At 38.2% G+C, this 24,017-nt stretch overlaps 2 protein-coding genes across 10 annotated transcripts in view; one reads left to right on the top strand and one right to left on the bottom strand.

Moving 5' to 3' along the window:
• Positions 1 to 1,059: 1,059 nt before the first annotated feature.
• On the bottom strand, positions 1,060 to 8,935 carry rfc4 (replication factor C (activator 1) 4). The gene is made up of 11 exons (XM_085149889.1): positions 8,718 to 8,935; positions 7,352 to 7,481; positions 6,276 to 6,354; positions 5,868 to 5,947; positions 5,606 to 5,725; positions 5,052 to 5,195; positions 4,841 to 4,961; positions 1,909 to 2,034; positions 1,725 to 1,805; positions 1,524 to 1,637; positions 1,060 to 1,411 (listed from the first exon to the last, which is right to left on the bottom strand). The coding sequence occupies exons 2-11, from the start codon at positions 7,465 to 7,467 to the stop codon at positions 1,319 to 1,321; spliced, it is 1,074 nt and encodes a 357-aa protein (XP_085006015.1). The 5' UTR covers positions 7,468 to 7,481; positions 8,718 to 8,935; the 3' UTR covers positions 1,060 to 1,318.
• A 750-nt stretch (positions 8,936 to 9,685) lies between these two features.
• mcf2l2 (MCF.2 cell line derived transforming sequence-like 2) overlaps positions 9,686 to 24,017 on the top strand; it is a 111,006-nt gene continuing 96,674 nt past the window's right edge. For 3 of the 9 annotated variants that reach the window (XM_085149875.1, XM_085149882.1, XM_085149881.1), the window contains exon 1: positions 18,176 to 22,044. In XM_085149875.1, the coding sequence (XP_085006001.1) occupies positions 21,936 to 22,044 (109 nt within the window). In that variant the 5' untranslated portion in view covers positions 18,176 to 21,935. Of the gene's footprint in view, positions 10,729 to 17,195; positions 18,151 to 18,174; positions 22,045 to 24,017 lie in introns of those variants that run through there. The other 6 variants (XM_085149884.1, XM_085149883.1, XM_085149876.1 and 3 more) reach the window with 5 other exon arrangements.

The raw sequence follows: 24,017 nt of genomic DNA, 5'->3' as shown, positions 1-24,017 counted from the left end.
TGATGAACATTACATCATGTACATTAGTACTTTTGCCACCAGCTGATTTTTGTTTTGTTTGTTTTGTAAACTACAGCAAACTTGGTGATAGACCATACAGACACATTTAGTGTGTTTGGTGCTAACAAACAGGCTGAAGCACAAACTTACTGGCTGCTCCATACCACACTAATCCTTACAGCACTGTGCAAAAGTCTTGAGCCATCAATTATTTCTTCATATTTTACTAGGGAAATGGGAAGGTGGAGCGATTTATTGAAACATCTGCAAATATATATGAAATCAAAGTAAATAAAGCAAAAACTGGACAATTTGTGCGACCAGTTATTCTTCTACACAGACTGAACTCGTTTTTGCAATTTCTTCATGTGGTTATCCCTAGGTCCAGATTAAAACACAGAGGAGACCGGGCATTTGCTGTCGCTGTCCCCAAACTTTGAAATACATTGCCTTTGCATATCAGATCCTCCTCAACACTGGATACTTTTAAAAGTCATCTAAAGACCCATTTTTATTCTCTGGCTTTTGATTCATCATGAGTTTGTTACTATTATACTTTATGATTTTATTCACTTTTTTAATGATTTTATTCTCTTCTAAAACACTATTCTGTGTTTTTTTGGTTTGTTTATTGCCTTGCCCATTGTATTGTACAGTACTTTGGTCAACACCTGTTGTTTTAAGTGCTATATAAATAAATTTGAACTTGAACTTCACAAAGTGTTCTCCAGGTGTCCTCAAAGATATCCAAAGCTTTTCTTTGGATGGATGCCTTTTGTTTCATTCTCAGTCAAGATGATAACACACAACTTCAATAATGTTGAGGTCTGGGCTCTAAGGAGGCCAATTTCATGACTGATGATGTTTTTACTGCACTGGTAGTGCGTTTGGGGTGATTATCATGCCAAAGCAAAACTATGTTTAAATGAGAGGTGGAACAAACCTGCACTGTACTGTATTATAGGTCTTACAATTCAGTTAAGAAAGCACCAAGAGCACACGTCACAGTTTTGCTTGTTAACTCAACACTTTCCTTGAAGAATAAAAACAGTGAACCCCTGAAAACAAAGAACTATTTATTATTTTCCAGAATTCAGAAAGTGTACAAAAGTATGTTGGATAAGTACTAACATGTCCTTTTTTCTTTTCTTTTTTTAATGAAGTGCTCTGACGTTGTTTATGAATGATCACTGTCACCTGGTGTCCACGGTTAAGCATCCTAAACAACAATCAAATGCAGATAAATCTGAGTTAAGTGTCTCTGTAAAGCCTTTGGTCCCAATGGGAGCAGACGACCATGACGTTTATGGAAGGGGATTTAGTTGTGGGAAGCCTCCTGCATGATGACTGAACACAGACTCAACAGCTGCAGGTACTCGTCTGCACCATCTGACAGACACTTGCACACCACCTGAACCAGAGAAAAACAAACAGATTGAGTCATTAAAAAAGGATTTAACGTCTACATTTATTCCAACTTACTATTGTAGCTGCAAAAAACAGCACCGTATTATATGACTTACTGCCATCTTCTCTGTGATAGTCGACTTCTGCTTGTCACTCAGGTCCTGCTCTATGACACACTCGTGAAGCTGTGTCAAGATCTGTGTGGCTGCGTAGCCTTCATCCACCATGTTCTGACAGAGAAGATGATTAAAAGGTATTGATTGCCATAACTTTTATTTTGTGCTTAACTATCTATTTCAGGCTATTAGAACACTTACCCTGACTGCTACCTCCAGTTTCTCAAATGTTCCTCTGAAGCAGATCTGGAGCAGGTTGTCAATCATCTTGTCAGGTACAACCTAACAGAGAGCAGAAGCAAGATCTCAGATGAGAAAGACATTCTAACTACAGTTAATAATCATTTTTTGCAGTCTACTGTGATACAAATGAAGTGCAGCTCACCCCTGCTATTTCAATGACAGCACAATCAGTGATTTCCTTGTCGACATTGAGGCGTGCAGCACTTTGCAAAAATGTGATGGCTTTCCGCAGATCGCCTTCAGACACCCGCACCAATGCTGCTATACTCTGGATTAGGAAAGACAGTTATCAGACTCCACCAGCTGTGCAAAGAAAGCAGTTGCAGTTCTGCTATACCTCCACTCACATTTAAACTGATTATACATTAAATGTTATGCAGCACATAGATGTCACTCAAATCAGATTTTCTTTTCAACAGCAAATACATTTCTGACCATGGATGGATTACCACCTGGGAAAGGTGGGCACAGGACCAGGGACAGTGGTGGAGGAACACCACCAGTATTACCAGACCAAACACAGTAAAATGGAAATGGAAACTGGCTGTGCCCTCAGGCATCTGAATTACATTAGCCATTTTTTTTTTTAACATATCGTACAGTTAAGAATATTCAACACTTCCTGCCTGTCACTGAGAACTCTTCTGGCTTGTGCTATTGTGCTTACGACAGGAGCAGGCCACACGTACTCTTCACAAATGTAGAGAAGTCTGCAGTCATGATAATCCATCTATTTATGTTACAATCAAAATTTTAGGCAGGAATATTCCTGCGTAACATTCCCTGTATCTAAAATACTTTACAGGTAAGCAAAAATGTTTATACTTGCAAAAACCATCTCTTCACACACTTTGTGTTCTTTTTTATTTGAAAATGCAGCACCAGCAAAGGATGTTAATAATCATCTACTAACACAATTAAATCAAATGTATAGAAATGGATCATGTAGAATGACTGTAGTATGTGCTTTGACCAGTAGGTGGAGCCTCTTATTGCTTAATGAAATTGAGTGACAGTGCATTAAATCATAAATTGACTGATGTGCATATCACTTTTCTGCTCATGCTACTGAACACTGCAAACTTAAACCCCAGTTAGTTGTACAGGGGCTGATGTCTGCTACACCTAAAAAAGGCAACTGCAACAATCCCCTGTTTTAAACATTAAATATTAAAAAATAAACAGCTGTTTGCTCATATACATTTGTGGACAGGCTTAACAGCCGAGCAGTTAAACAAACAGGAAAATGGGAGATGTTATGTTTTTCTTTTCTTTTTATCTTTTTACCTCTGCAATCAAATCACAAGAAAGCTGGCTGGACTCAACTGGGAGTCTACACCAAGGACAAAAACAGGACAAATAAGGATTGCATGACTCACCATTCAAATCAAAGTTACTTCAGTAATGTCCAAGAACAAAAATACAGGCCTGGAAGTGAGTTTAATACAGTGAGCACAACACAAATTACTTGGGTATTTAAAACCTTGACTTTCTGTTGAGTCTGTTATGGGGAGGATGTTTGCAGATCTATCTTAAAATACTGGTGGTGCCAGGGTCAGACTCAATCTAACATTAACAAAGTTAAAAGATACAGCTCATCATTCTGAGTTGAGCTCCTTACTAAACCCTGATTTGTACTTCTGTGTAAAAAAAAACAAAAACAAAAAAAAAACATTCAATATGTATTTGTGGATGAATAAATGTGTTGAAACTATACTTGTACTAGTCAACTATTTAATTATTTTTGGCATTTTGTAGAAGGACTAAAATGTCACACATCCTCATAGCAGTCTCCAAAAGGACCTAAAAAGTGCGCAACTGATCATCTTTAAACCTGCAGATACTGTCACTGCTGAAGATTACAGCTTCATTAGTAACAAAAGGGAAGAGCAGACTTTCTTTTATTTGTTACATGAATCTTTTTCTTTTTGTGTGCTGCTTTTGTAAAGAAAAAAACATAAAACATTTAACAGCACCCACTGGTAAGATTAATATGTCTGGTAATTTCTTTTACACTCTCCTTTTAAATCAGCCTCTCAGTTAAAATCAAAGAGCACTTTCAAATAATTTTTATGAGGCATTTTCCCCCATGTATGGAGCAATTAAAAAATGAACCTACACTAGAAGTGCGCAAGACATCTTAGAAATTTCTCACAGGTCTACATTACACTATCTGGTCTTTAAATCTGACGTCATTAGCCGTGTCTGGGCCCAAACTCCGCTTAAGGTCACAGTCAAACGATCACTGCGGCATCACTGAGGATTGAAAAAAACTGTCTAAATTCTTTCATCTGTAATAAAATGATCAGTGTTGCTGCTTTACCAGGTGTAACAATTAAGTTTAACATCCAGGCATCCATGAAAACAGAATTTATGAAATTTAACGGTGTTAGAAGTTAGCAGGAAGTTAGCTCGCTAGTTTCCATCTAAATATAATATACCATGTTCTGACTGAGAGATTTCTGAAAAAAATTAAGATGTACAGCTCTGCTATCACTTCCGACATAAATGAAGACAGAAAACTAAACAGCAGTGACGTTTGTAGGGTTACTGAAGTTTGGCTAGCTGGTATATAATGATGTGCTACATGATCGCTAGCGACACAGCTATGTTAGCATAAACACAGATAGGCTGGAGGATGAACGCTAACTTTTTTCCACTCAATAAAAGTTAACGTGAGGGTTCCCGAAGGTTAGGGACAAATGCAACCGCATGGCAGGATGCTATACACGGACCAAACTTCAGTCAGGAGAACAACTGATATAATCCATCCAAAATATGAGGTTAGTCATTAATATACTGCTGCATGGGCTCGGCTGTAGTTACATCGTAAGGTTTCAAAACCTGAAGCTTTAAAATGAATAGTGGTAATAAAAACAGAGAGGCAGACCACAGTGATCACTGACTGTTTTTAGGGGCTTGTTGAGATTAAATAGAACAAGATACAAAGCATTAAAACGTGTTAAAAACACAAAAGCCTTATTAAACGCTGAGTCGTTTGGGCCCAGAAGCAGGATTCATCATGTCATCACTTGAAGACCGGATAGCAGCACAATCATTTTCTTTCTTCCTACCTCTTTGGTGTACTTGAGGTTCTCCTTTTCGCATATCTCTAGTAGACGTTCTTCCTGGATCTGATTGGCTAGAGGTTTGAAGCGAAACTTGGAACACCGAGAAGTCAGAGGCTCAATAATCCTAGAAAACACATAGACATACAAGCAGGATTACAATAACTGTGTGTTAACTGTGTGTTTAATTGATTCTGAGCAACAACCCACAGCAGACCTGCTTATATAGTTACAGATGAGACAAAACCGAGTTGTGCGAGACTCCTTCTCCATGGTCCGTCTGAGAGCAGCTTGAGCTGGCGCTGTCATGGAATCGGCCTCATCCAGTATGATGATCTTAAAAGGAGGACACGACTTCCCGCTGCAAATGTAGCAAAATAGTGAAAGTTTCAGCATTAGTTTGGACTTCACTGACAGAGACTTTGGTACTTTATTTCAATAATTATTCCAAAAGCTGTTCTGTCTGTAAACTGAGTTATCATCAGAGCACTGCTGGCACCACTGAAATGGGCTTTATGACACACAGTCACTTTACCTTTGCATGTTTTAAAGGAAAATTGTACATACAGGAACTTATTCCTTCAGTTTGTGATTGGCTCTACAATTAGAGGATGACGTCTGATGTATGCAGAGCTGAAAACAATCCCAGTTTGCCTTTTAATTCACATTTACCAATTTATAAATGTGAGTAACCTCGTACAAAAAAAACCCAAAACAAAAAATAAGTATAGCTGTTTTCTTATTGTCACAAACTGTAAAATGCTTACTCACTCTGGGCGTGTCCCGGCAACAGTGAGCTGAGCAAAGTTTTTGACTTTATCTCTGACGACCTGGATGCCTCTTTCATCTGAGGCATTGAGCTCCAGCACCCTCTGCCTGTACAGTTCTGGACTGAAAACAGAGACACGAGTCAAATATGAGCAGCAACAGTGCAAAGAAAAAAGGAGAGAGATCAACAAAGGTTTAAAAACTATGATGAAGAAATGACTGATGTGAAATCTCTTATCAAATACCACACATAGAGTTTACCCACCCATAAAGTTCTCTGGCAGCAGCTAAGATGGTAGAGGTCTTTCCTGTTCCAGGAGGGCCATAGAAGAGCAAGTTGGGAAGCTGCAATTTAAACACAGATCCAATGATACTGTGCCTTTATGGCCTTGCAAAATGAGCACAAGTACAACCTGAATACAAAAATATTGGAAATAACCATGTTTATACTGTATATCTGACAACACACTGCTACATTGTGACAAAGCAATCTGACACAAGTTCGAAAACATTCTTACAGTATACGTGGTACATGCACGAGAACAAAAACACACTCATCTCCTATCAGGTGATGGGAAGTCTGCTGACTACGGCATTTTTATTGTTATCAAACCAAATGCAGTAATTCAGCCGAGGCTATAAAAAAACCCCCAAACAACCAAATGTTACTTACATCTGCTCCCTCCAGAGACTTCTTCAACACTGCTACAACCTCCTCCTGAAAGGCCACCTCATCAACACACTTCGGCCTGCTGGAGTTCATTGAAGAAAGAGAAAAAGAAACTGTTTTGAGTACCTTGCAAGCTTCAATATCAGCACAGGCTACAGATTATATATAGACTCCAGAGAACTGTGCAACAACAAAACAGAAGCACTTTTAACCGCATCACTGTGAAATATTTGTTAAATTTAAACATCTGAAAGTCAATAATATGACTCACTATCGTCTTGCCTCTAAAATGACAAACATAACCTTATATCATAATTTAGGTGATAATTGTGTGTTAAACAAAAGTTTCACAAAAATATGACTTTAGATTATTTTATTGTCATTAGTCAATATATCACAGAAGCATTGCTGAACGAAATTACAAAAAGAGAAGGACACAAAAAAAATAAATAAATAAAAAGATCACAACATCAGAACCAGGTTAAAATACTGTAGTGTAAGTATCTATTACACAATAACTGATAGAATAAAATATATTAGGATGCTAGTGCACTGCATAAGAATATTAAATAAATATATACATAATAAATAATACATTTGTGAAGTAATGGCAGTCAGTTAAAAGCTGCAACAGAAATTGTCACAAAATTATATATGAGGACTAGAAATTTTTGTAAAGATGGGGAAGGAAAAAAAAACGTACGTCCAACTGTTTTATTTGTAGCTCTGCGGTTACCCTCCAACGCACTTACATGCAAAATATGTGTTCCATGTTTGAGGGATTTAATAATCATCTTGAGTCAAGAAACAATCCTGAATTTCCCTGTGACATCAAAAGATGATCAAAATGTAAAAATGAGACACATGACGCTATTATTCATTATGCATTTTACAGAGTAAACATTTCTGTAAATCAACTCCAAGACTAAAAAATAAAATGTTGGATTTTTATGGCAATACTGAACAGTCCCCCGGTTAAAAGGCGGTTAAGTTTTGTCTTGAAGGATTCTTGAGATTCCTGTAACTCTATATAGTTAATCAGATGTAGTGTACAGTACACCTTTGTGGGTCATACTTACTACTTTTCTACCCAAGGAACAGCCTTGGCTTTCTTCTCTGCACTGGGTCCAGCCACTGCCTTATCTTTCTGAGGCCTGGCTGCCTGAACTGTTGCTCCTTTCAAAAATGCTTGCATGACTCTTCTTTATTCTGTTAAAATGAACATACAAAATGCACACACTATAATTATTATATCATAATTATACAGAGGTAGGGTAGGTTGTAACAATATTTTGGAAACAAAGATAAAACAAATGTCCAGCACTGTGCTGAATTCCATCCTGTACCATGATATCCACATGTAGCTGCCTTGTTTAATCAAGCTATTCTCATGAAAGTTGTAATATTCAAAGACATGTCACCTAACAAGTAAACCATAACATGCCAGAATAATTGAAATCAAAATTATCAAGCCAATTATGATCTACATCATATTGGCACCCCTTATTTCTAATCCTGTTCATTCAGGTAACTTTCAAGAAAATGAAAGCATCTTTAGCTCCACCTCCAGCTCAGCCTGCTGTCTTTTTGTTAGTGTCACCATCTCCCAACCATTGATTACGGAGTAGTGTTGGAGACTAAGTTAGAGAGAGAGCCAAGTCTGACACAGTTTGGACAAGTGCAGAGACAGTGGATATCTAGGACAAAGGATGCTGAATATGAAGCTAGCAGAAAGGTGGAAACGAGGAAGAACACAGAGAAGGTTCATTGACGTAGTGTGACGCAGAGTTGAAGTGACAGAGAAGGATGCTATGGGTAGGGCGAGATGGAGGCACATTATCCACTGTGGCGACCCCTAAACAGTGCAGCCAAAAGAAGAAGAGGCACGCCTCAGAAAGATCGCTCTGTTGATTTGCTACAACTCTTTTTAGACCCGGTATGCACAAGCATGAGTTAATAGATCGTTTAAAGAATGGTTGAACGACTGGAGAAAAAGACATAACGATCATTAATCGTTAACGTCAAGCCTTATTTCATTCGTTGGGCAGTAGACGTTAAAATGTGACATCATAACGTTGGGATGCAAGAGCGGCACTTAAGAAATTTAACATCACAACAGACAGAACTGTATTCGTTATGTAGCTCGCTAATGAGAAAGTGACGTTCGTGGTTTACTTTGAACAGCAGATACAGCTTGACCCAGACATCACTGGTGTGTAGCCCATGTTATCTGCGGTTAGTAAACACTTAAAGAAAGATTTCCACGCCGTCTCCCTGAACATTAAATGGCATTTGGCACTGTTTTTAGCATTATAGCACAACTTATCATGGAAGCTAACGAGGCTAGGTGAGTTAGCCACTGTGCTTACTATGAGCTAATAACATTAGCCCCGTTGTTAGCCTTGTGTCTTTTTTCATAAACATGGACCGCTTTAGAAGTCTTACCTAATAATTCCAAGGGCGGAGTGAATGAATATTTAAAACTCCAGTAGTAGTAATAATAATTCTGGCAGCTGGCTCGACCCCTGTCTGCTTAACTCCGTGTCCTCAACAGCATCCGTGAGTCTTCCCGCGCTAGCGGCCGAAAACACTTCCGTCGACGTCATTGTGTAACTTCCAATCATATGGTGGGGACGCCGCTTGTTTCCTTAGTCACGTCTCCTCCCATCCCTTTCTCCTTTTGGGGGAGAGGGGCTTTTTTTTGTCTCCTCTTCATTCTGTATCCTTCATAATTTCCCGTTATTTTCGTTTGGTTTGTTAATACGCAACATTTCCCCTTATGTTCTAAACTGTTAAATTTTAGACAAATAAACAAATAAATAATCCGATAGTTTAGATTTAATGATTTCATCTGACAAAAACAAACACTGTGTAGTCATGTTCCTAAGAAATACAGGATTATGTGCTTTGTTTTGTCTGCCAGTTGATGGGCCATTGATCTTGGTTGTTTCTGTTGTACGGCCTGTGATTGCCTGCAGAGAGAAGATGAATGAGTAGCAAGAGCACAGATGTCTCTGGCTAATAGACAGTCCCAGGAGCATACAGGGCCATGGAGAGATGCTAGAGCCCCTTACATTGTTTGGTTCAGGCAAAATGTGGAGCTGGATTAGCAGAGTGGCTTTAGTAGCACCGAATGACTCTGTGAAGTGAAAGCGTGAATGATTTGTTTTGTTCGTGCTCTTGCGTGATGATGATTAAATCAGAGTTATTTAATTTAACACAGTCTTTTTGATGGCTAAATATGTAGGGTTTTAAAAATGTTTTATGTTATTTTCCCACATATTTAACAAAAACAGAATATATATAATTTTTTATAATGTTTAATTTGATAATCATTGTGTGTTCCTGGGGCTCCACTCCTCTTACAGTCCAGCTCCAGGCACCAGGATTTCTCTCTTGGACCTATTAACCCCCACCCCACCCTCAGCCAGCTCTGTGTCTCTCCCTCCGCCCTGCAGGCAGGTGAAGCAGCCTTCTGATTCGTTTTCCCTCTGTGTGACTCAGCTTCTTTATGAGAGCAAATAGAGCATCATCAAAGCAGCAGCACCACTGATTTCCTGCCCATCAGGCTTGAGGAGTTTCCCTTTCAATGGAGTGGACTCAACTATCTCCCCTGGCTGAGGAGCATTCTGTCTTTTCCTAGGTTAGAGGTGCTGTAAATATTTACTTTTGTTCTATGAGGATTTTTCTGGTTTTCAGTTGGGGCTTGGAGCATCATGACAAGGAACGGTTGGCTCTATCAGTGTCTGGATGGCTGATCAATAATTGGATGTTTTTACTTACAAATTTTCTGAAAATGCAGTTTTATTTTTTACTATTGGCACAGTTTTCTGACTGATAGGGTGACAAACAAATTGCCTCTTTTGTTGTCTTTCCGCTTGACTTGTTCTGGCTTTTATTGTTTAATTGCTTAACAGTTACCTTGCCATTGTTTTTTACTGAACACTGACTGGCAGATTACCCTGCTCGCCGTTCAATTGACTAAGCTATTTTATTTTCTATTCTATCAACCCCAACTAGGTTTTTTTTTGTCATTTTATATGTGTCTTACTAGCAGCGTGGTTATTTTATACGTAGACTTACTATTTAGCTAAGTGGCTGGGAGTGGCATCAACATTATCATTATCCCCAGGCTTTGTGGCTCTCTGTGATGGTGATAAATGTGAGGAAGGACTTAGAATAAGAGTATAAATAAGAATCAACATATAAGAGGGGAAGAAAGGGAGACACAAATCTCAGAGGAGAAAATTGGATTAGGGAGAAAAAGCAGGGGAGACTGTCTGGGGTGGAAGGGTGACGAGAGGAGGCGTGGCAGCAGAGAGAGAGAGTGAGACGAAGAGAGATCAAGAGAAGAGTGGATGCAACCCACACCCTGAGATGCTGTGCTGGCTGAGAGAGGACGAGATGTCGGTTCAGGAGCTGCTACAGAGGGTCGAGTGTGTCATCACTCATGTCGGTAAGTCATCGTATATCTTCTCAGTTTCCCCCCTTTGTCTGTCTGTTCATGTTTCGCTCTCAGGTGGATTAATTAGAATAAGAGGAGCGGATGTTTTAAACGGTATCCTCTCATGGGAAATTCTAAGGAGAGCCCGCCTCTTGGAATATACCCTCGTTGTGGTGAAAGATCTTTATCTATAAATCTTTGACTTGTAATTAGGAAGCAGGGCAAATGAAATGGAGGCAGGGAATTTCCATCCTCTCATCAGGACCACTGAGTGAAGAGGGATGCGATGGGCAAGAAGGAACATGTGCCAAAGAGTGTAGCAGAGAAGTCATTGGGTTCAGTTGTGATTTTCAGCAGCAATCAACATTTTTTAAATTGATTTTTCAATTCATTCTCATTTTCACTGGCATACATTAACGGTTTCCTTTGATGCGTGTAAATATTACTGAGACCAGGATCTTATTTTCTTGTTTTAATATGAATAATGATGATACATATTGAATCTTCCATTGATATTGCCCATTTAAGTTTCTGTCTTGTTACCTTTACTCAGTTTTTTCATTGTGCCTTTTATTTCCACCTCTCCTCTTTGCCCTTCTCTCATAGTAATCACTTCTTTTCCATCCCGAGTTCGTCCTTTCTCTCCCCTCTGTGTGTCCTTCATTCTGCCTTCCATGCTGTTCAGTCCACTCAAACCTTTTTTTCTCCTTGCACTTCTCTCCTCATTCATCCATCATCTTTCATCCTCCTTCTCTCTAATTCCGCATCCGGGTTGTTTCTGGTGTGGAAGTAGGTTAATGTGCCACGCTGGAGACAGTTGCATTGCACAGTATTCTCCATTGCTGCACTGCCTGCACTGCACAGTAGCTAAGAGAATGATGGGTAGGGGGGCGGAGGGCAGCCTGTGAAGAGTGTTACTATGGAAACTGGCTCTGAATTAATTTACTGGAAATCATGCTCGCTCAGTATGCTGCCACCAGTGTTTGCAGCACAGATGATTCTGTAAAGGTGTTAATTTAACTGGATATTGTTATATTCTTCACCTGTTTTTAAAAGATTACTTGTTATACCCATTATATAATTGAGAAACGAATGATATTGGGCTCATGCTAACCTGAGTGTAACTTAATTTTAAGTCTGCACTCTGAAGTTAATTGATTTACAGTAGTGTGACTTGTTTCAGTCCAAAATAGAATGACACGAAACTACAATATGACTCTGTGAACTGATTTATGTCTGCACATCATTAATACACAGACCCAGCCATCAATGATCTGTCTATGCAGCTACTTAAAAAATTAAAATCCAGCAGGTCAATTTGTCATTAATAAAATTTGTGCATTATTTTTTTTTTTTTATTACTTCAGGCCTTTCAGTTCGGTCTTAAAGTTATACAGTACTGAAATTTCATAACAAATATTGGATGTCCAGTTAAAGGCCTTTCCTTTCTGTGATTGATGATTACAATTAACCTTAACCCCACTTTTTAGAGGCAAATAAAAGGAATATATATATTTTTAAAAACAACAAAACTGCATAGATTCACTCCAAGTACTCCAGTTTCCTCCCATGCGTGTTAGGTTAATCAGTGATTCTAAATTGACAAAAGTGTGAATGTGAGTGTGAATAATTGCCTGTCTATCCGAGTTAGCTTTGCGATGGATGACCAGTATCAGTGTGTGTCCAGTGAAAGCTTGGATGGGCTCCAGTCAAAGGCTGCAGTTTAACAGTCAGTTTACTTAAGAAGGTTCCTAATTGAGTGACGTGAAGCTGGAAGCATCTGTTTGGGAACAACAATAAGAGCTGGATGAATTCTCTAATTAAGTAAATGTGCTGCATTGCTTCATGTATGGTCCCCTTTAGCACTGGATACATTGAACCATTCTTTATGAAAGGTGAGAAAATATTGCTCTCCCACAATTCAAATATGCATTAACAGCTCATGAAAACAAACTTTTAACATTACACTCAAGCGACACAGATTATCATGTAAATTACTGCAGTTTTTTTTCTTTTTCATACTGCAACTGCCTAATATGCATTTATACTTCTTTCAATAATTTGTTTAACTGACAACTAAATGAGCATTGTGCTACTTAACAAAATTACTTGGGAGATGCTCAAGCTTTAATAAAGGCAAGACTTAAAGTGAATCACCTCTTCAGCGGGAAAGGAAAGTATGAGTCGATGGCTGGGTGAGGCAATTTTTCCTAATACAGCTTTTCACTGTTACAACTGGTAGGCTGCTATATTCCAGTGTTGCATAAAAAGCATGTTATCTAAGATGCACCTTTTTGGAATTCATCTACGGGGCTCTGTAGTTTCACCACAGCAGGCCCATGTTAACAGAATGCGCTGTCATACTTTTTAAGCATAAGTGCAGTTGAATTTCCTGAGCACTGGATTTCAAAGTTACTATGAAATCGCCATCATTCTATGACTTTATAATATTTCTCACCAGGGTAAAGTGAAAGTGATTACCGAAAAATGTTGGTGGTCATTTTTTTCACCATTCAACCACAACCAAAAGCATACTAATGCAGAGAATCAGAAACGGAATGGATGACAACTTAATCTATAATTGTACTTAATTTCACAGTCTATTAAACACAGTCAAATGTGCTAACAAGTAGTTTTATAGGAACAGCATTTAAAGAGAAGCCCACTTTACAGAAACCTACACATTAATGTTGCTGCAGTACTTCAAGCATTCTCTCTTAATTAGTTAAACACAACAACACATTGCTCATTCAGCAGCGGGGAGCTCATTTTTGTTCCTTCTTAGACCAGACCCAAGCCACAGCTTCAGACACTGATTAAATTACTATTTTAAATGAATGTTGACTTACACTGTAAATGTTTGCCATTTATATACCTTTGCAGTTGATCATATGCTTGCATCCTTTATGAGTATAAACAAAACAAACTATAAGGGCTTTTGGTGATGTAATTCCAGCTCTGCTTATTGTCATTAAAGGAATGACAGACACTCTCTCTAATTTTCTGTACAGTCATTTTGAAGAGAGCTTGTTGGCTTTTCATCTTTGATATTGTGCAGGCAGCAGGATGAGGAGAAGCCTCAAATGGCAGAATGTAATTGATCAAAGATGGAATCAATTTTCCTTGGCGTGTTAGATCAGTAGAGACAGATCATGAGAATGTACTGTACCTCTGTTATAAGATGATACTGTTTGACATGAGTTGGGTTTCAGAGCATGCAGAAGCAGAGGAAGAGCCAAACAGTTTCAGGCAACACTTTCAAACCTTATCTGAACTGGTGATGTCATTATGAGCACATATAGGAGGTGACTAATGTTATGTTAGTCACGTTGCATATTAGCTTGTAGGAGAAACCAGGGATAGTTGTAGCACTTCCAATTTCTCCAATCAGAGCTAAGTTTCAAATGATGTGATTCATCCTGTACATGCCCAATTCATTTCTTCTATCACATGTGAAGAATTAGCACATTTTGGCAAACACAGACAATTTAAGAAGAAAAAAAATAATTTGTATGCAAAAAAGTAAGTTTTTTTTTTAAACTTTATGTCAATTTCTAATAGCATTATCTGCTTTGCAGTTAAACTCATCAAACTTAAATTATGTTATTTGTATGTCTATGGGGATATATTCTGTGTAGGTATTTAGTGCTAATGTTTTAGCCGTTGGCTGTAATGTTAGCTAGTTCATGGCTATAGGAGTCTGGGTCAGTTGTAACAGCAACAGTCTGGGTTAGTTGTAACAATAATGCAGATGTTACAACTTACCACACTATTACTTTAATTTATATTAAACAGAGAGAGGTTCACTGGTCACCTTTGTATATGCGGTTAATGCCATTGGCAAAACAATTCCTCCAATGTTTGTGTTCCCACGCATACGTTATGCAGACCACTTTGTCAGAGATTGACCAGTAGGAAGTACTGGTAATGGAAATAAATCAGGATGGGTGCAAGAAACAGATTTCCTCATCTTTCTGAAGCACTTTGCAAACCACACCAAGGTAAACCATGAAAAAAAGTAATTCTTCTCATGGATGTTCAAAGCTAGATTTCTGCATTCGGTCACACACACATAGCTACATAAATAGTTCTAAGTGCATTCAGGTGTTGAAATGTCAAACGTTATGTTACAACTATCCCCTGTCTCCCCTACACAATTCCCAGTTGTTTTAATTATGAGTTATCTTGCCAACAAAATGCCGACCTGTTATGGATCTGTGATTCCTCTTCTCGGTTGAAATCTTTTCTACATAACTCAGAAAATGTAAATCTTATTGGCTGACTGTTGTACACAGCTATCTTTTACATGTCAAATAAATAAATTACAAACATTTATATAATTGGAAAGGATTAAATAGAGTTAGGTGAAGTCATTTGGGTCTACCTCCAGGTGTTTTGGGCTTGATTGAACTTGAAGAGACTATGGAGCAGACCCAGGACATGCTGAAGAGATTATGTCTTCTGAGTAGCTTCTTAATGCCTCGCTATGCCCCCTTAAAAAGGCTAGGTGGTCTGTAGTGCATGTATGAAAATCGCTATATATCATTTATGATATTGTATTGAGTTTATGGTGCTAGGTTAGATGCTTATCCTTACAGCTTGGAACTCAAATCATAATGTGGTCATATATGTCATTTGGTATAAGATACAACAGGGCAGAATTAGCAGTATTGTTGCCTGGCTTTTAGCTTGCTGCATTGTATCTTTCTGGAGATTCATCTAACATTACACTACCAGTTTTCTGTGTTTGACAGCGTTCTCATCTTACACGTCTTCAGAGGTCCGCTACTGAAATCTCAACTGCAGCCTATTGATAGCAGCTCAGGATTTGTAATATTATTCAGAGGCCTCCTGCCTGAAACCCCTGTCACCCACCCAAGCTTCCAAACAGCGCCAACCTTTGTAGTGATGACGTTAGCACTGTATTCTCTCTGCTTCCTCTTCCTGTATATGATACAGGAGTGGAGGTGGGGAGGGGAGGCACACCATATCCTTTGGAAAGTGTCTTTCTTTCTGTCTGCTGGACAGAGGCCAGCTGAACGGTCCTGCTCACAACAATAGACCTGAACAATAGCACAGGAGAACTTTCACAGTTTGGCCTAATTTTTTTACAGAACAATTTTTAAGAGGATAAATGCTGAGCAGGTCAAATGAGCCAAGGTCAAGTGGTCTGGTCACAGTTTCAGTGTTGACTACAGGGCAAACTCGTTGATACAACAACTGTTTTCCTTTTAGTTTTTCATTTTGAAAACTTCAGTTGGCTGTCAAGATACTTGATAAATTTTGAAAGGTATTCCTGTAATCACAGTGTTCTTTGGAAACGCTCATCAGGACATGAATCATTTCATAGTTTCACTTCCAGTTTTTTGCAGTTTATCAGAAACGCTAACTGTTTTGCTTTCCTTGAAAGTTCTGAAATGATTTCACCAATAACTTAACAGGTAAACACACCGAGTGAAAGCTTGTTTTTTATGCTAACAATAAAGTGCTAAAGAGAACAGAAAACAACATCTGTTCCTTTTCGATCTGGGACTGGTGGGAATGCCATGTTCATCAATTATTCAGATTGCTCTAGTGCCTGGTCTGAAACGTCAGTACTCAGTAATGTGTGGAAATGCACGTCTTGTGCATCCTGGACTGTCACTTTAAGATAGTTCGCTTGCGTCATTTCAAGTCTATGGTGATTTTCTGATTCCAGCAGGAGAAGGTCATTGTCAGTGAGCTAGCCAAGGCCTGCAGTGACATAATCCATGATGTCAGCGGTTAGAACAGTAGTTGACCAAAAAAGAGACTTTTTTTTTTTTAAATGGACCAGCAGCATAAAGGCTCTATTCTTTTTGTTGAAATAGCTTTGAAAAATTCAATTCCTACAGGCTGCTCTAACTGATATACATGAAGTTCAACATTACCAACTTTCAAACACGAGTGGAGAAAGATTCAGGCTGATGCGTGAACTGTCTGAATGGAAATACTGTATAAGGCTAGACTGTAACACCAGAGGTTTCTGAGAAAAGTCATTTTAAGAATAAATTGTGTGAACTAGATGTTAAACAACACAGTAAGCAAGAAACTTAGGTACATTTTAGTGAAAATATTTCTCCTCCACAAACTATCCAGTCACACAACACAAAAAGAACTAAGGCAACTGATTTACAATACCCCAGAACTTTTTTGTTGCGTGTCCTTTAATGAAGAGTCCTGTAGTCGTGTGGAAAGGACAAACATTTCTGAGAGGCTGAGGTCACTGACAGATATTGGCTGTTGCTGATGACTGTAGTTGTCTTGGTCGCAGCTGATTAGCACTCAGTGGTTTTTCTCATCTTCATGTGTGAAAAGAGACGTCCAATGGAATTAAACAGATACAATTTAGTACGATAAAACCTCAAATACAAGTAATGTGTCACGCCAAATTGCAGTAATGCATCCTCCTCAGTCACCTTAAATATTATATGTTCATGTTCAAGTTTTAACAATCAGAAAATATCAACATTTAACCTAAAAGAAGAAGTCGGATGAACTGCCAAGACTATTGTCTGCAACGAACATTTATTATATATCACATACATTCTGTAACACACTTATTAGACTATTTGGACACATGCGCCACAGTCCTGACCCGCTTTTTGGACACAACCCAACAGATGTGCATGTAAATATTCGCCATCTTACTATTTTATATTTTCTTAACATTTTTTAACTAAGAAATTAAAAGTATCCGAGAAGAGGTGGAGGGAAAACACTTATTGATGGATAACCAACCTCATACAATTTTTTCGATCTGAATAATTTATTCGATGCAACTAGAATAAATGCATCTTTGACTCTGAGTGTGACCAAAACCGGTCTAATTGTGCTGTTTTATATACATGATCAGTTCAAAGTCTAAAGCTTTGTCTATAGATAGGGCGTGGCAGCCATCTCACACGCATCCATAGCCAGAACTAGTGAAGAAACAATGTGGAGAAGCCTTAAAAATCATTTGAGAGGAGGGGGCATAAAAGAAGCAGGACGGGGGAAAGGAAAGCTGGGAGTAAACATGGAAGGATGCAGAGGAGAAGGGAAGTCCCCGCTGCCTGATGAGAGTATTGTTGAGGATATTTGTGTAAACTGTGGTAAGAACTGAGCAGCTAAGCCGGTCACAAGGCTGCCAGGAGAGGCTCAACCCCCCTCTTTGACGAAAACACGAACATCAGCACACACATATCCATACCTCTCTGTCGTCTCTCGCTACTCTTACACACAAAATGACAAGGACTGGTCCTGAACTACTGAGGAAAACCAGACAGCCCTGATGAGTGGACTGTAGTATCACCAGATCTTTGTATGTGTGTGTTGCTGTGGACATTGGACTGGATGTTGGTTTAGCGGTGTGGCTCAGCCCCTCCTGTACACTGTGTCACAGAAAGATCAGCAGCAACATGGGATCAGTAATATGTAAGTGACTGTCATATTGACTGTAGTGACTGTGTTATAGGTGTGTGTGCTATATAGCTTTGACTTAATCCGTACTCAGTAAAAGAGCTTTAAAGGGTCAAAGCCTATAATAATGCTGCTTCCTTAGTACCACCTTGTCAATGGTAGTGATGGAGATCCACACGAGTCTTTAGCGGTTTGTCAGGAGTGGGAGTGACATGGACCTGCAGCTTATTAATACAGTTTTGTGTGGTGTGTTAGTCTATCCCAATCTAGGTTAGTTTGAAATTACACTTAGTGACTGTTCAAGTCCTTCAAAATGGGAAACTGCAAACTTATTGACATTATAGATCATTATTTTTAATATGTAGTAATTTATGTGTGTGTAAGGTGATTTTTTTCTTGTTATTGATTTATGGGCATGATTATATTTAGATGCATTCAAGACCTCTTGCCATCACATTGCAATCGACTGGGAACTCTTTAACACTTTTTAATGAAAGTACTCAAACCTAGTGTCTTACCTGGTGGGGAAGTTTACAAATTTACAACAAAGGTTAGAGTAGTGATGGCGGAAGCATAACTGACAGGACTTTGTCTCATGTGTAAAAATGTTGCTCTAGATTTTAGTTTTGCTTTTATATGTCTTTTTCATTTTAGTTGGTCTCTGGTTATTTTTGAACACCATATTTAAATTCACATGACTTTTGGTGCCTGTATGTGTCAAGTAGATAGACAGACCGGCCTGGCACATGTGGTACATTATTGTTGAGTGATTGGTTTGGGAATTGTGAGACTGTATGGTAGATGCTGCGTCAAGAATTTGTGTGCAACACAAGGAAGAAGCAACAATGTCACAGCTATGGGATTGTTATCATTGTCATTTCAAATGTTCTTGACAAATCAAAAAGTATACAAATGATTGACAACATCTTAGAGGTTGACATGTATTTGATCTTGTGAAATATAAAATACAAGCAGGTAAGCTACATTATTGTACATGCTAACATTTTTATACATGGTGGCTGCACGAACACAGTTTAACAAAGTGCAGATTTCTCAGTTTTTGCTTATTGTGACATGATAAACTAATGCAAAACACTGATTGTGAGACTGCATAGAGATGGAAGAGGGCAAAATAACTTAAACGGGCACCTGAATAATAATAGCTTATGCAGTGGTGAGGAGTTATTGAAAGAGTCAATTTAACTATTACAGAAGGTGCAGAAGCTCTATTTGAAAAATGAGCTGAAAAATATGTTTTCTTACTTGTTACAAGGATTATCTGAGGTCACTGGTGCTTCTGTGATTCTCGCTCAATCAACAGTCCTGTTATAAGCTTAAGAATTTGTTAGCAGAAGATTCCTCCTGAAGTCCAGTACCTAGAGCATCCACAAAGAAGGGCTAGATCAACTATTAAGGATGAAACATGAAGCATGCATGGATATCACAGGCAGATACCCACAGAACAAACATAAAGTGTGTATCTTGGGCAGTAAAGGAGAGAATAAAGGGAACAGCAAGCCTCTCCAGGGGAATTAAAGGAGCTGGCTGACATCAAGAGAACCAACATCAACTTTTCAAAAAGGCCAACAGAGATACTCGACTCATAACTGCACATGAAAAAGGTATTAAGGTTAAGGTCCTGTAGAACTTCAGTTTTTAGACTGAAACGAAAGAGTTCCAGATACAGCTGACTGACAAAGGACAGCAGAGACCAGTTATGACAGTCAGAGGAAAGGGTAACCTTAGTGAAACCTAAAATCCTCACAGGCAGGTGTGACAGGCTCTGTCATATGAAATTAAAATTTGAATTGACCATTGGACCTTAAAGTACAAGATGAAATTTAAATTATTTGAGATGCAAATTTGTCATGTAATCTAAATACGCACCAAAACGCATTATGGTTTTGCAAAAGAATTTGTCCTCAAAAACACACTACAAAAAAAAGAAATGCAGTTCACATCCAGCAATGATGTGCTGTTCCTGGTGTTTCTACACAAGAAAAGGAAGAAACAGAGATTCTGGGTTCATCCAGTTCTCAACAGAAGGCAACAGCAGGGAGAATTTAATGGTTTAATCCAGGAGTTGAAGTTGAATCACAGCTGCTTTCATGCATTTGCAGGATGTTAGTCGGGCAGTTTGATCGCTTGTTGGCAGAGTTAGGATCACATCTGAGGAGACAGAGAAATTATTTTACAGATAGATCCGGAGCAGCGTCGAGCTGTATGTGTGAGATAAAACAATCTTATTTTACAATTTGCATATTTGAGTGCATCACCACTAGATGATGCTCCAGCTGGTTAAATCTGTTTATTTGCATGTGAAAAATCTGAAAAACTGAGCTGAGAAATGATTTCATTTCAATCATTTCATTTGGTAATGAAGTGAGATAAAGTATTTTGATTGTCTCTCATCATTATGAATTCTCAAACAAAACAAACAAACAAACAAAAATGCCAACATTTAAAAAAGGTCCGTTTTTCTTTGATTCTGTACTCACAAACTAATTTCAGGTAATTCACTTGCCAGAAATAAAGCACCATACAGCAAACCTTCAAATGAGATGCTTATGGGATTTTAGCCACCTCCAAAAAAACTTCTTTTCTTTTATTTAGTGCCTTGAAGTTACATGAGCTGATTTTTATCTGGGTAAAAACTATAAAAGATTAAGTACAGTGTGTACCTGAATAGAGTTCACTGCTGTAATCCACTTCTACGATAGCTTAAAATAAGACTTCAGCAGGTAGAGCTTTTTTCACCATATAAATAAGCTGTTTTCTCACATGCATTTCAGCTCAGAACTATTTTAGACATTTCAAGGCAGTGCTCTAAGTGTCAGAATAAGTCCTATCAGGCATTACATGGTTTTTACTAAAAGTCTGTATAATGTCAGACGAAGCCTACGCAAGATCAGGTCATTCTGAGCTAGAGAATGTCTACACTCTTCCTGGTGCCATCCCTTGCCTATACCAAGCAGCATATTTCCAGTAGAGAATACATGTGCGGATAATCCCCAGTTGTGTGTTGCATGTAAAAAAAGACTATTCTTGACAATGTCTCAAAATGATTCTCTTGACTTTATCATAGGTTGGTGATTGTGTTTAAAAGGTTTGCAGTATTGTCACATTAGAGCAAGAGCACAGGTGTGACCGAAAATATTACACCTACATTTCATGTGGGTGAGCAGCCAGGATGCTGATGTTTTGCATACTGGCTCACTTGAAACAATACTGTATTTCTCCACAGTATCCTTTTTTATTTGTATTTTTGTTGTTAATTATTTCACAAAATTACACAAAATCTCTCAAAATTAGGAGAGAAGTGTACAGGGTAGAAAAGAACCTCTAATAGAGTCTACATAGAGTGTAAACTCCCTCCTTCACAGCAGGTCTGTGACTGTAACAGGTGTGAGTGTATGCAAATGACCTGTAATAGGCTTTACCCTGTAGCAGGGATTATGACAGAGAGCCAGGAACAGACATAGACAGAAGTAGAGAGGTTACAGGTATCTTGTGGGCTGTACAGGGACATGCAACAAACAGGTCCAGCAGCACAGCGGCATAGAAAACAAAAAGTGTGTTTATTTGTGTGTGTAACAGACAGGAGAAGCATTAGACAAACATGGATCACCCCCCTGCTTCTCTTACAGAGTCAGTGGGGAGGCAGGACAGGTAGATACCATAGAAAAGAATATACATGCAGTACAGTCATGTAAGATTCAGTTTATTCTGACTACAAACAGAATCTTGAGGAAGGCTGTTACATCAGACCTTTGGATCTTGCTTTACAAGTTGTGGTGAATATGGACGTTTATGGACCTTATTCCACTGTACGGATCTCCATTGCTGAGATGGAATCTTACTACAGCTTCCTGGAGGTGTGTCAGGAGACTGAATCAGCCATACTAGGAAGTATGTAAATCCTCTATGCACCATTACATTCTTCTCTCAACCCTTTTAATATGTTACCTTTAGACTACTATACAATTTTGGTTCAATACAAGCTTTGGGAGTGATTAGAAATTTGGGCACTATAGCACTAAAAATTTAGCTTGAAAGAAGCAAAATTACTTTGACAAGCAACAATGTAAAAGATGTTTTTACTGCAGCTTATAAAGTATGACTCTGTGTGTATGAGACAGCTGCCCAGAAGCAGCAGAAAACACAGAAATTCAGTTGCTGTTAGGTCCTAGTCAATAAAATCTTAATGTCTTTATTAATAACAAAAATAATTTTACACTGTTATTGTTGCTGACTCATGTTGTAGTAGCTCATATCAATCCTGCTGCTATGGCCTGTTTATTCAATTCTAGATGATGATGAAACCTGTAAAACAGATGTAAGCAACAAAAGCTTCAGATCCCATTGGAAGAAGTTGGAAATGAAGCTTGTTTGTTGGCGTCAGCGGTTTCAGGAACCTTCCTATAGAACAGCTAATGTTAGCATACTAGCATGTTAGTAATTAATTTCATTTATAATCTTTAGTAAGTTTGTACAAAAAAAGAGAACTGTACTGAAAATATGGCTGATTGGAGTGCGTAAGCTTTGCTGCAATTTCTTAATAAACTTTGTACAAATTAAAGTTCTAGTAGAAGAATCGATACTTTGCTGAAATTATTTGATCATGCTTCAGGTTATGCTCCTAAAAATGGTTCTATGTGAATTGTTGGGTTTCATATTTTCACCAGACTGTGTAGAATCCTCTATGCCTCTAATGAATGGGGCATTCTAACCTATTCAAACGTGACAGTGTGCACTAGTGTTCACAGTTTTACCACACAAAAAGATGTATCTAAAGAAAATTTTACTTTTCTGATGAAACAATTCGACATAGATTAAAGCAGCACCGAAAGAACTTCGATTGAGGATTTTTAATTCAAATTATCATGCAAAATATATAAAAAGTGATGATTAATACAAGACACAAACAAAAAGTGAACAGAGGTGTTAAAATCCAACAAAGAGTGAGAACAACAAGTAAAACTTTAATATGTAAATGACCATTATTGTCATAATCCTAATAGCAATGAAAATGTACAAGTGTACAAGATAAATCCAGTACATCATTTTCAGCTAATAGGAGTTTCCTAATTGAAAACAATACACAGATGAATGCACAAACCAAGAAAAAAGCTTTATAGTTTCATTTGGATGAAGTGTTGTGGTTGAAGTTCATCGTTCTGTTGTTAGAATACGTGCAGGTTCTTTTATCTTTGTCTAATATCCTTGCTTATATGGCACAGAAAGAAAGAAATGAGCTCCAGTATCTATTGTGTTTTTGTTGCCATTAGTCTTCCTATGCAGATTTTTTTGGACCTTATCACAGAGATATTAAGAAACAGTTTCTGCCTTTCCAGTTTATTCGTTTTTTTTCTTTTCTTTGCTTGCTGCCAAGGCAACCAATATGGGGTCTTTACATTTTGAAGCTGGTCATTAAAATTGATTTTTGAATGGTAGGAAGCATGTTTGTTCATGCAGAACTCTTTAACATTGGCTTTAACATCCTACTTGTTGGTTGAAACCTGTGATTTACAGTAGTAACAGAGATGTTTCTGTGCTCCCATTACTCAACATATGTGCTGAGTGATGGACAAACATCAGAGTGCTTTGTTTTGTCAGTTGCTGTCAAGTCCAAGATCAAGACCAAGCATGCTCATATTTATGGCAACAACAACAAAGACGGCTACATAACAAATGCATATAGAAATGCACACGTTGCAAGATGCCCCAGTGTTCATGGTTAAAAACAGGATCAGGCTTGTGACTCATTATTAGCAGTCCACATTTCATGAGGTGATAATGATATTCATTGGGATAATGTATGTGTGTGTCAGGGAATGAGAAACAGAGAAGTGTTATCAGCGGATCTGTCACTGGACATCCTC

The sequence above is a fragment of the Neolamprologus multifasciatus genome, chromosome 23 (genome assembly GCF_963576455.1).
Source record: "Neolamprologus multifasciatus chromosome 23, fNeoMul1.2, whole genome shotgun sequence".
Classification (NCBI taxonomy): Eukaryota; Metazoa; Chordata; class Actinopteri; order Cichliformes; family Cichlidae; genus Neolamprologus; species Neolamprologus multifasciatus.
This window is presented reverse-complemented; position numbering and strand designations above follow the sequence as displayed.

Coding starts and splice junctions, on each gene's coding strand:
- rfc4 (XM_085149889.1), bottom strand. CDS start 7,467: ATGCAAGCATTTTTGAAAGGAGCAACAGTTCAGGCAGCCAGGCCTCAG. Junction 2,035..4,840: donor ACCTCAAGTACACCAAAGAG/GTAGGAAGAAAG, acceptor TTCCTAATCCAG/AGTATAGCAGCATTGGTGCG. Junction 1,412..1,523: donor CTATCACAGAGAAGATGGCA/GTAAGTCATATA, acceptor TCTCTGGTTCAG/GTGGTGTGCAAGTGTCTGTC.